The 12677-nt window shown below is 51.1% G+C and overlaps 2 protein-coding genes across 17 annotated transcripts in view; both read left to right on the forward strand.

Moving 5' to 3' along the window:
• The window catches only part of Scmh1 (Scm polycomb group protein homolog 1), a 130741-nt gene extending 126897 nt beyond the window's left edge, over nt 1-3844 (forward strand). For all 10 annotated transcript variants that reach the window (XM_031378487.1, XM_031378492.1, XM_031378486.1 and 7 more), the window contains 2 exons: nt 1504-1646; nt 2787-3844. In XM_031378487.1, the coding sequence (XP_031234347.1) occupies nt 1504-1646; nt 2787-2912 (269 nt within the window). In that variant the 3' untranslated portion in view covers nt 2913-3844. The remainder of the gene's footprint in view (nt 1-1503; nt 1647-2786) is intronic.
• Nucleotides 3845-5421: 1577 nt separating this feature from the next.
• Nucleotides 5422-9944, forward strand: Slfnl1 (schlafen like 1). 7 transcript variants are annotated; one of them, XM_031378497.1, is made up of 5 exons: nt 5422-5730; nt 6171-6800; nt 8202-8732; nt 8921-9064; nt 9676-9944. In XM_031378497.1, exons 2-5 carry the CDS (start codon nt 6366-6368, stop codon nt 9796-9798), a joined length of 1233 nt encoding a protein of 410 aa, XP_031234357.1. In that variant the 5' UTR covers nt 5422-5730; nt 6171-6365; the 3' UTR covers nt 9799-9944. The 7 variants fall into 7 exon arrangements, with proteins under 7 accessions (XP_031234357.1, XP_031234356.1, XP_031234358.1 ...); XM_031378496.1 differs by having other exon boundaries at nt 6230-6800; XM_031378498.1 differs by having other exon boundaries at nt 5422-5665.
• The last annotated feature ends 2733 nt before the right edge of the window (nt 9945-12677 follow it).

Raw genomic sequence — 12677 nt, forward strand, 5'->3', positions numbered from 1 at the left:
GAGCTGTTAGCTCCTCTGTACTGCTAAAACAATTACTATAAAGTAGGTTGCTCACAAACAGAAATTTATTTCTACCAGTCCTAAAAGCTGGAAAGCCAGGATGAAGGTGTTGGCATGTCTGTCATGTGATGCCCAGCTAGCCTCCTGTGCCTACAGACGTGGGTGGTGCTCTCCCTGAGCCTCCTTCATAAAAACAATACTGCTCTTCTTATTAAATTTGGGCTCTGCCCAAACTCCTAATATTATCATTTTTGAAGGTTGGGAATTTCAACATAGGAATTTGGGGAAGACATAATACAGTTAGCGGTACGCTGTGTAATGTCTATGTGTGTGAGCCTGCATGTGTATATGTGAGCAAACACACATCCTTCCTAGTCCTAATAAAGGCTTCGGCTGGATGGTCCAAAACAGGCGCATCTACACAGTACACTGCCCAGCCGGAGTATCTGTGGCTGCTTTCACTTTGCCTATCACAAAGGACTTGTAGTGATGGGGAAGGTGAGTAGCTCACAGAGCCCCTCCCACTTCCAGTCTTCTTAGCACCTTAACCCCTCCTTGAGGGGGTCTATGCCTCTCATCATCTGCTGTCTTAGCACTTCTGCTCTTGTCTGCTCAGTGCCTGACCACAAGCTGGAAGGATCTGCTGAAGCTCTACTAACCTTAAAAAAAGGAAAGGTCAGGCTGGGCCCGCTACTGAGCTTTTAGCCCTAAGACCCAGAATGAAGGCAAGCAGGCAGGGAGGAGGAGATTGTCAGCCTCCGGAGGAGATAGGTAAAGAATACCATTCTTAGCTCTGCTACCAGGCAGTTATGTAACACAGGGTGTCTACAGAACAGGCTGTAACCCAAACAGGAGGTGCTTTGAGGGACCATTTAAATCAGCGTTGAAACCGATGTGGTCCTAGGAGCCAAGACCTCCTTAGATAAGCTGGAGTTTGCCTGAAGAGATGGAGAGACTGAAGGAAGAGAAGGGAATCCATCCACAACAGTGGGTGACCAAAAGAATCAGATACCAAATCACACAGGGAAAGAGAAGAGCTGTGTTCTAACCACAATTGAGATAAAGGCTGTAAACAGGGTCCTAAATTAATACTGAGATTCCAGGCAGTCAAGGCAACAATCGTGATCTGCTTTGCTCCGTTCTACCCTAGTATATGAAGCTATAGGGAAGCCATACATTCTTCAACCCTTGGGAAAGGACCCAGAGTATGCTTTATCAGTTTTAGCTCTAGTCCCCAAAGAATTGGCTATAGTTTCACACAAATACCATTACTTCTCTGGTCCCCAAAGCCAAAGCAAAGGTAAGCACCCACTTCTTCCTGTCCCACCACCAAACTTGGGAGTAGCCTCCTTAGATTGATGCCTATGTCGGGTTTATCATCTTCTAGCATTTGAGTGAATGCTATGAGTGTCACTTTGGAGGCCATGGAGTGTGCCAGGGGACCAGTGGCCATGGACGATCAGTCATTTCATGCATTGTGCTAAGTGCCCTTGTGTCCTTCAGGGTCAGATCGACATCTGGAGAGCCGAGATCCCCCTCGCCTAAGTGGCCGGGACCCCTCCTCGTGGACAGTGGAGGATGTGGTGCAGTTTGTCCGAGAAGCCGATCCTCAGCTTGGCTCCCATGCTGACCTCTTCCGAAAACATGTAGGTCCTCTGTCTGACTTCTGGAGGGCATGGCTGTCTGTGCTGCATCTATCGAAGCATAATGCAAGCAATACTTTTTTTTTTTTTGAGGATTTATTTATTTTATGTATATGAGTATACACTGTAGCTGTACAGATAGTTTTGAGCCTTCATCTGGTTGTTGGGAATTGACTTTTTTAGGACCTCTGCTCGCTCAGTTCAGGCCCAAAGATTTATTTATTATTACAATTAAGTATACTGTAGCTGTCTTCAGAAGCACCAGAAGAGGGCATCAGATCTCATTACAGGTGGTTGTGAGCCACCATGTGATTGCTCAAATTTGAACTCATGACCTTCAGAGGAGCAGTCTTACCTGTGAGCCATCTCCAGCACCCGTAAGCAATGCTTTCTTTAGCAGACCCCACTGGGGTCTGTGTTTTCCTCAATCTTAGCACAGGCTGTCATTGAGCTACATTCCCACTGGGTTTGTGGTCTGGGGCTCAGTTCCAGGTTACAGGGATCTCTTTCTCCAAGGGTGCTTTACCCCTGTGTCTGCCTTGGGATTTTAGCCCAAGTTAAAGAATCCTATGCAAGTGGCTCCTGCTTCCTTCTTCATGGGTCCCCCTCCTCTGCTAAACTGTGAGCCCAGTGCTCCCTTCAAGAGACCACTTGGTTCTATGGCTAGGCATTGCTCTTGCCTTCCTGACCACACCCCAATTTTAGGGCTCAAACCCATTTCCCTACCTCTGCTTGGTGCTTAGTGCCATTCTTCCTGTGGTCACAGAGATAAAGTCTACCTCCTGTCACTGACCATGAAAATCTTTTAGGTAGGTGGATTTGCAGGGGACCTTTGTAGGCCTAAAGGTCACCACTGCCTCAAGAAGCCCTGGGCTTAGTGCACAGTGAATCTTGAGGGTCAGTGTCTACCCAGCCTGCACAGGTACATTGACTGAAAGCTTCTTAGAGGCTTAGGACAGGAAAACAGCCCCCAGCAGCAGAGAAGAACAAGGTGGAAGTAGCCTGTCCTGTAAGTGCTGAGAGTGACAGGGAGGGGAGCAGGCAAGCTTCAGGATTGCACTGTGTGTCTAACACTGTCTTGCATGGTCTTTGGTTGGCAGTCAGACCAAGCAGACTCTGATGGTTGCTTTCTCCCACCCCCAGGAAATCGATGGCAAGGCCCTGCTCCTGCTGCGCAGTGACATGATGATGAAGTACATGGGCCTGAAGCTGGGGCCCGCCCTCAAGCTCTCCTTTCACATTGACCGGCTGAAGCAGGGCAAGTTCTGAACAGGAAGCACTCTTCTTCCAGGAAGCCACCAGCCAGCTCCCAGGCACCTTAGTAGGGCTCTGGGTGACCTCAGGACTCCAGGAGGCTGGAAAACTGCCACTGCTACCCTTCCTGCCCTGATGTGTCCTTCCATGAAGGACTGAGGAGGGAGCAGTGGGCCCAGGGCTGGTGCTGCTCGTCCCCTTAGCCTGCTGTGGCTCCCAGGCCCTTCTATTTAATTCTCAAGGCTAGCCAGCCTCTCACCACAAGTTTAGATGAGCACCTTTCAAGAGATGAGGAGGATGCCAACCCTAGGACCTTGAAAGGCCCTGGTACCCAGGCCCCTTGCCATCTCCTGGGCTTGGCATAGTGTCCCACAGCCCCCAGCTCATGCCTTCTCACTGGATCCCCAGACTCTGAACTTATGGTGCAGACCTTTTTTAAAGAGATCCTTTCTTATTGCTAATTTATTGCTTCTGGCATTTGGACTTACTGCTTCTCTTGCACCAAACATTTTTTGGAAGAGGGAGACCATCCTCTGTGGTCCAGAGAGGGCCTCTCCAGAGAAGTGTGGCCCTATTTCAGAAGACACTGCCCTAGGGCACTTCTTCTCTGGAATGGACAAAGTATATATGGCCCACTGAGCGTAAGGTGAGGGTCCCTCTTCCTACACTGGGTCCTTTGTAGCCCCAGTCTTCATCTCTGATGGAGTTTCCTCTCACCCTGCCCCTACAGCTCCCTGCCCTGGTCAGAATTGCTGCAAAAGATGGGGCCTAATGCCATTAGGTCACGGGGCCCCAATGGTGGGATGGAGGACCTCGAGGCTGGAGGGGTTTTGCCCTTTGCTAGCTTCTGTGCTTCCTCCTAAGCAAGCTAGCAGCACTGCTGCCCCCACTGCCATGTGAACTATTTTATGTCCGTTTGTTTATAAATAAAAACCGATGCAAATGCCTGTGTCTTTGTAACCAGTTGGCATCCAAATCACTCAGCAAGCAGGTTACCCCTTCACTTCATTTTGGTTCTTACACATGTGAAACAAGGAGCCTGAGCCAGATTATCCCTAGGAACTCTTGACTCACAGTCCAAAAGAAGAGACTGTTGTCCAAGTGCCCACAGCACCCAGCACCTTGCAGGCCCCAGGCTCTCCAGGAGCTGCTTCCCTCTGTCAGGTTGACAGTCATTTGCACTAAAGTTTCATCAAGCCAAGAAGCAATCCAAGAGCTAGCAACTCCCAGAAGCCTCAGTAGGTTGCTTTACCCTCCCCCTCATGGGGTGAGAAAAGAGGCAGTACAGACAGGTCTTCATGGTACCCATTGCTGACCAGAGCCTGGCACTGAAGGATCATGCAACAGCCTGTTGGCTTACAGTGGGGGCAGGTTTACCAGAGGTGGAGAAGGCTGTCTGGACCCAGTATAGGACAGGCAGCCGAGATAACAGCCAGGGAGGGAGCCACTCTTCACTAATAGTGAGCCAAGCTTCACTATTGCCGTGGGAGTGAGAGCTCTAAGACAGCTGGACAGGAATGGCCAGGTCTTCTGAGAGCCTGGTTCGGCCACCCTGTGGAGCTATGCCTCTTCCTTGCCTGTACACCATTGCCTTTTTATTTCCCGGCAGTTCCCTACCCAAAGCTTCTGCCTCCAACCCTACATGCAACAAAGGCTCAGGCATGCCTTCAAAATGGCTGCTCACAGGAAGGCAAACAGCTACTTGATTGACCCAGTCAGTCACTGTAGTCTCCCCCTTATTCCCAGTAATCAGGGACACTAGAAGTAGAGTAGGGAAGTGGTGATGAAGTATTTATTTGGGAGCTGACAAGATGACTTGGTCAGTAAAAGGTGTTTGATCCCCCAAATTCAAAGGTAGGAAGGAGAGAACCAACTCCAGAGTTATCCTCCAATGGTGACGTGTGTGCCATGACACGTACACTCCCTTTCCCTATATTATACATGGTAATAAATCAGTTTTCTAATATTCACAGAAAGTCCTTTCCTAAGCTAAGCCTTACCCTCAAGGAACTAGCTGTCACATCGGCAAAGGCTGCATGTTACTCAAAGCAGCAGACAGCTCTGGCCCTCAAGATGGCCAGCTGATTTTCAGTTCCTTCTAGGTAGCAATAATAATAGAAATGTCTGTTTGGCACATAGAGAAGCCTTGTATCAGGGGAGCCTTGGACCACACCATGTACATTTTGGTTCATCCTGGGAGCAACTAGGTCCTGTCAGTATTCAGTGGGGACTGGGGACTAAGGAAGGAAGTGGAGACTTTAGACAGCAGAGCCTAAGATGGTAATGGTGGCTTGTGTGAGCGCCGAGACTGGAGAGGTGGTGTAAAGGAAAGTGTCTTCAGGTCCTAGATTCCACTCCAAGGGCCCCGTGGCCAAGGTGTGTAGCGGGCAAGCAGCTTACGCTGTCTAGCAGACACAATGGCTGTTGAAGACTGTCTTGCTCAGCATCCCAACCCTGCTTGTCTGAACCAGAAGGCATTGTTGGCCTTGGTGAGATCACAGAGGCTGCTACATGGGCCCCGCCCACTCCCTAGACCCTGATTCTGTCTCTGTGCCAAGTCCTAAGTGTCCTGGGTCAAGGAGTTGTGGGAGCTCAGGGATGACACCTCCTATGCCCCTGCAGGAGCCAGCAGGACATGAAGATCATAGGCCTCCTCTTTCCTCCTCTTCCTGCTTGCCCTGAACACCCCCACTGCAGCTGTGGACCCAGTCTGGAAAGATGCGGGCTGGTGGTGCCTGCTACCCAAGTTGGAGGCTGGGGGTGTGGGGGTGAGTGGAAGGCTTTCTGTGTGTTTGCCTGTGGCACAGCCTGTACACGAGCTTCCAAGCCTAGGGTAAGGTGCACAGAACTCTCTCTAGTTCCTGAGCCACCTCAGGTTTTATGTACATGTGCAAAGACCCTTTTTATGGGGAGGGACCATAGTTGCTGTTTGTGTGCCAGAACCCCAAAACCTGCCAACCCAATCCTAAGTAGTCTCAGTGACCCACACTAGCCTCCTAGCAGGTTTTAGAGCTGGTGGGAAGGCCACCCTCAGTGTGGAACTATGGCCTCTTCTCTGAGGCCCACTTTAACCATCTTGCTAGGGCCTGGAGACTTTTAAGAACCTTCTGGAAGTCAGGAAACCCCAGAGACAGCCAGGAGATCCTAGATGGAGATTTGAGGAGTATCTGAAGGGTATAGAGACCTCAAAGATGTCTCCTAACCCTTCAGGCAAATCCCCTCTCTGCCCACAGGCCCAAAGGCCTGGCTCAGCCCCGCCTGGCTCTTTTCTAGGCACCCAAGGGGGTTACTTGGTTACTTGCCTTCTGCCCTTCCATTCTGACCCTGCCTAGCCTCTGCCCGTCTACAAGCCTCCAGAAGCCTCAGCATCTGTGAGTCCATTGAGACGCCCTGGCCAGTGTGAGAGCCAGGCCCAGGAGGCGCAGTCAGCAGCGAGGACTACCAAAATCCCTTCTGAGGAAGACTACCATGAGCCTCAGGAAGAGATCAGCACAGACACAGATGTGGGAGTCTCCTGTGATGTCCCAGGGGAAACAGTCCCTGCTAGAGCTGCCTCTAAAAGAGCCCCCGCCCAAGGACTCTGGCCTCAAGGCAGTTCCCAGCACACATACAATTTACGTGGGCCACCTAAACCCCCAGTTCTCTGTCCCCGTGCTCGCCTGCTTGCTGCGGGACACCCTAGAGCGGCTGGAGCTGCCAGTGGCCCGTGACCAAATCGAGGTAGTGAGGCGGCCACGGAACACTTACGCATTGGTACAGGTAGTTGCTCCCAAGGCAGTGCTGGCCTCCCTCCCCTGGCGCCTGCAGATGGCCTTGGAGGAGCAACTAATCCTCAAAGAGCTCACAGCCCGGGGCAAGGAGCTGGTTTTGAGTGAAGGCTTGGAGTCCCTACACCACAGGGAGGTAAGTGCAGTTTACCCAAGTGTGCCCTGCAGGGCATGAAGAGACCCAAGTGTGGAAGGCAGGGGGAACTGCACACCCAGGGGCTGTGACTCAAATGACTGACCCTCTGCTAAGAGGGAGAGTAACTCTTAGGGACCCTTTTGCATTCCAGCCAGGTCTGGGCCTGGAACATACCAAGTCCTGATTTTCTCCAGGGTCTACCTCATTTGTTCCATTGACAAAGACTAGAAGCAAGGCTGAGGCAGGCAACTTATGCACTGTCCTTTTCAACCCCTCCAAGAACAGAACCAACTCTGCCAGTCGCAAAATCGAGGTGGCTGTGTGAGAACAGGCAAGCTCTCACTGCCCACTGAGGATAAATTTATAGAAGACCAGAAATCCAGTCCTCTAAGTCTTGGGAGTTAGGAATCATGGAAGGCAGAGAAAAGATGTTGGGGCAGTGCTGTAGGTATCGTATCTTTGGAGCTCAGGCTGGAGGCCAGAGGAAACTGAGGAAGGAAGCTGGGGCAGAAGGTAGGCCCAGATCTACAGATGTAACAAGGGAGAGCAGGGTACAGGCCAGTTTTGTTGGGGGTAAAACGTTATACTACCAGTATCCTTGGTCTTCTGTTCCAAGGACAAATCCATGGGGCTTGAACTCTGATAACCTTTTGATACATGTGCACCTACTGTGTTTCTGAGGCTAAGTTCATCTTCTCTTGGGAGCTGCTGGGCTATTAGGGCTCTGTCCATCTCCATGTACTAGCCCAGTTGAGTGTCAAGCCCTGTAGAGTAAAGGCACTAGAGACCTGGGAAATGGGAGTGGCCATTGAACTGGCATTTAGAGCTGCTCAGAGGATGGGAAGAGGAAGCTGATAGGCTGTTGAGACCCTACAGAAGTGGCTATGCATAAACAAGCTGCTAGAGCCCTAGAGACAAAGCAGAAGCCACAGAGGGACTCAAGAAGGGCAGAAAACATAAGATGCGGAGGACCTTTCATAGCTAGGAAGTAGCTAGCAGACATTCAGAGACAACAAAGAAGGAAGGGTCCCTTAGTACAGGGACCTCATCTCTGCCTAGAGGACTGCAGGACCAAGATGCCTCCTAGGACATCTAGGCCTAGGACCTTATTACACATTCCAAGTAGATCAAGACTGGCCCATGGGTATGCTGACTGCCAACTTCAAAGTGGCAATCTTCTTACCCACCCAGGCACCCTACAGCATGTGCCAAGGAAGAACCCATCCCAAGAGCTGGCCTGAGCCCTTGGGCCAGCTCTACCTTTTGTACATATGCGGAATTGAGCTCTCAGCCTGGAAAAGGACTGCTAGCAAGAGTGTGATGGGGGTCTGGCAGTCCTTTCAGTTAGGGTCCCCTGCCTTCTGCCTTTGCCTATACACCCAATCTTGACCCTCACCCCAGCAGGATGACAGCGGTCCAAGCCCAAGCCACAGCCCTGGCCCAAGCCCTGGCCGTAGCTCAGGCTTCAGGCGCTCACCACTGCCCCAACTGGCAGACCCTTCCCCTAACTTGGGCTCAGCTGGGAGTCGGCAGGTCTCTCAGAACCGACCCAGTGGCGTGCGCTCTGACAGTGCCATTGTACACCAGAAGATCCTGGGCCAGGAGCAGCTATTCCAGGGGGCCTTCCTTGGCAGCGAAACACGGAACATGGAGTTTAAGCGAGGCGGCGGAGAGTACCTGAGCCTGGCTTTCAAGCACCATGTGCGGCGCTACGTATGTGCCTTTCTCAACAGTGAGGGTGGCAGCCTGCTGGTAGGTGTCGAAGACAATGGCCTGGTGCAGGGCATCCACTGCAGCCATCGTGATGAGGACCGTACACGCCTGCTGGTAGACTCCATCTTGCAGGGCTTCAAACCCCAGGTCTTTCCCGACGCCTACACCCTTACCTTCATCCCAGTCATAAGCACAACCACGACCAGCACGCCTCTCAAGGTGAGCTGCGTGGTCATCGTGCAGGACAGTGACGCTGCCCTGTGATATTGCTGAGCAGCACAGGGGTGGGAAGCAGCAGCAGGGGCTAGCTTAAGGAAAGGAGCCTACCTGGCTGCCTTCAGGAGCTGAAGTATGGGACTACCACCGTCAGACGTGGCACCCTCTGAGCCTCCACTGCCCCTGCTAAGGTACTCCGCCTGACGGTGCATACACCCAAGGCCCAGGGTGAGCCACAGCTGTACGAGACAGACCAGGGGGAGGTATTTCTAAGGCGTGATGGGAGCATCCAGGGCCCACTGTCGGTTGGCGCCATCCAGGACTGGTGCAGGCAGGTGAGGAGGATCTGGCCAAGGTGGGCTGGGGTCAAGGTGACTCAGACCCCACCAGCCATTAACCCCAAAATGCTAGGCAAGCCTAGAGATGGGAGGGCTTGTATAAAAGGAACTGCCGCCTCCTCCCACAATTCACTGCTCAGTGGTTAGAGGTGAAGGCCCAGCAGTCATTTTAAAATCTGTACCCCATTCTATAACACAAAGCCACACCTACCCGAAAGGCCAAAGGATCACAGAGATTAGACTATTTAGATCCTATAAGGAAACTAGAAAAGAGGTATGCACTGTACTGAAGGAGAGCCTGGGGAGGTAGGGGAGGGCTGAGTCCCAAGGAGAAAGAAGCCTTTCTGTGAAGGAACCATCAGATGGTAGAAAGCAGAGGCTAAGGGACCTACACTGGGGACATAGTCAGGTGGCGATCAGGTCCCTATTTATGCCAGCCCTTGAAAGGCTGCAGAGGGGGCTCCATCTGAGTGGATGGTAAGCAGGCAACCTCAAGACCCCTGGTCAGAGGCAGCAGCATGGTCAGGGGCCCCAGGCTGCAGCCCATCTCTGGAGGGAGGAAACAGCCTAAGACAGCCTAATTATGTACTGCCTCACTGTCCCCTCAGAAGTGGACGATGGAGCTGGGAAAGCTGGAAGAGAAAGTAAAGGTGTTAACGCTGGAAAAGGAGCAGCTTCAGCAGCAGTTGAGGCAACGCCAGCCACTGTCCTGCAGCTGCTGTGTCCTGTAAGGATGTAAGATGTGGGCTAAGACTTGGAAGAAAACATGCCTGGGCCACTTCCTCTCCCTCGGCATTGCACACACAGGAGCCACGTGGCTTCACCTCAGAGTGGGCACAGTAACACAGCTAATAAACAGCTCTTGGCACATCCTCAAGGAGCCCTGCCTGCTTTCAGAAAATTTGGCTAGTCTTCTAGAGCTAAGCTATAAGGGACTGTAACTAATTCCAACCAAATGCACCTTTTGCCTAAGCCAATTACAGTAGCCTAGGAAATCTGTCAACTTGGAAAGACCACAAAGTCAGCAAGACCTATGTGGTAACCAGTTTTAGGCCATGAGTACGCTGCAGCTCACCCAACCTGCTGGATTTTCGTGTCATCACTCCTTACACCGCATGCACCGGAGTCCCTGGCTAGTTCTAAGACACTCGGTCAGCCACCAGAGCTGCATCCCAAGTCTCATGCCCAGCCCACATCTGCTCAGGAGCCAGAGCCCACTGGCACAGCACCGCAACTACTCAGCACCTACCCAGCTCTGCCCTAAGACAACAGGCACTTAGGGCCAACAGTGCCTCAGTCGTGTTACCTGTGAGACAGTGACAGTGGACAAGGAGCATTTTGTCACCATCATATATAGTATCTGGTATCTTGCTGGCTGTGGCAGAATAGCCATTCACAGGAGGGGTCTAGCCAGAGAGGACTACTGCCTCTCCATCTACACGAAAGCCAGAGTAGATCCTGCCACACCTGTCCTGTCCACACATTTTGTCCTAAGAAAGCCACCTGTGCTAGATCCTCTTGCTGGTCCCTTACAGCAGCCGTGTGTGCCACGGCCACCAACCCAACCCCACCTCTGCCTAGAGCCCTCTTCCTTCTCAGCTGCAAGACTTTAGCTCCCCTCCAGGCTGGTACCCCTGCTTCACCACCATACCCCCCAAATCAAATCACCCACCAAGATGCTAAGATTATAGATAAGAGCAATTTCCCCCCAGCTTCCTTATTTTTTTTTTCTTTCCATAGCAATGTCATAGTTTCTCCCACCAAAAAACATGCTGCAGGCTAGGTATGGTCTGTGTTCAGAGCACATGCAGGCTTGTGGTGGGTGCCTAATAATTACCTAATGAGACAATCATGACATTTGCAATCTGAGCTACCAGATAATCATGGAGTATTGACAACTCTTTACAAAAGACAATGAAAGTATTCTGTTATCAGCTCTCTCTTCTTTGAGGTTGTTGGCTATATTCAGAGTAAGGACCGGAAAAAGAGATGGTGAGTGCTGACAAGCATTGGATCCTCTTTGATACATATGTACACATAAACTGGTTTTCAAAATTCAGTTCCCATGCCCCATTCACCAGACACTGGACACCCCTGGACCACTCACTACTCTAGACCCGATTTATTCTCCCAGATAACAAACCGGATACAACCCCTGCCAACACTCACAATGCTTCCAGAAACCAAATAGGATCATAAATGTTCATGACAGATCACCAAACTCTCTTTACCCACACACTGGTGTCCCCAGTGCTACATAAAGGATGCACTCCTGAGGTGGAGTTGTGGCTCAGTGATAGAGCACTTCATTCACTAGCATGAGTAAAGTCATGGGGTCTAGCTCCAGGATAACCAAAATAAATGAATGAAAAACTAAAGCCATTATTCAAAAGGTGAGAGGAGAAGAATGTTTCTGGGCACCACACACCATGTTTATTTCTGGTCCAGGTGGTAACCACCCTCAGAAGTACTTTCTCTGGAAGCTGTTTTGGCAAAAGCAGATTGTCACAGGAAACACAGCTGCCAACTGCCCTTGGCCCCTAAGTCTGAGGTCAGCCCAAGGACATGAGGGAGAAGCCACTGCACCGGTAGCCATTAATCATGGAGGACTGCCTTCCAGCACAGTCAAGCATCAGTCCTGTGAGGATAGTCGGCAGCATGACAAGCTCTAGGAACCAAGGGGGTTCCTTTTGCTGACAGGTTATCCATGTAGCTACCATGTGGCAACTGGTCAATCCAAACGACTCCACAGTAGTAGACTCTCTGAGTGGGAGGAGAACTTAGTAGACTCATCCCAAAGCCAGACAGGATCCATACAGAAGAGAGCTTGTGAGCTCACAGGCATGAAAGCAAATACAGGATAGGATGGATGAACAGGAATTAGAAGGGCTCTGGGTCTCAAGGGTGACAGTGACACTGGACTAGGAGGGAATGAGGAATTTGAAGTAGGAGTTAAGCAAACAGGTGAGGCACATTTTCCTCCCCAATGCCTCAACTCAACTTGTAGCAAGTGAAGGATGTTACTGCCTATTCACAGCTAGGCCTGTAGCCCAAGTGAATACCAATGTCACCAACACTGCACACTTTGGAAAGAACCTTACCCTGTGACCTTGAACGTCTGAGCCTGAACTCTAGAGGTCAAGAATGAGTGCAAAGTGGGAAAGAAAACAGAACAGCAGCTGCTTAAGACAGCCCATGGTCAGCTGCCTGGGTCCTGCACCTGTCTGCAGTGTGCAAAGGACCCTGTTCAGGCAGCCCATGGTTCTCTTCTCTTCCTGCTAAGTAGCACACAGCACCAACTGGCTTTTTAATCCCTTGGAACACATGTCATGACCTGACTCGCTGAGAAATCCTAGTTGCTACTAAGGCTTGTGTCTTAGTTTGACACTCAGACTTCTCACTGAGGCTGGCCCAGCAGAAGCCATGGCATTGAAGCTCAGTGACCATGGAAAAGCACCCCAGCCAGTAACAAAAGAAAACACGCCAATGGTTCCGCATTATTTATTAAGTTAGGAGTATACATCAAGCTAACCACCATACTATAGGCACATGGCCATGCCCATTGCCATGTCACATTAAGAAAATAACTTCACATTGCAATTTCAACTGC

This window comes from Mastomys coucha, unplaced genomic scaffold (assembly GCF_008632895.1).
Source record: "Mastomys coucha isolate ucsf_1 unplaced genomic scaffold, UCSF_Mcou_1 pScaffold18, whole genome shotgun sequence".
In the NCBI taxonomy this organism is placed as follows: Eukaryota; Metazoa; Chordata; class Mammalia; order Rodentia; family Muridae; genus Mastomys; species Mastomys coucha.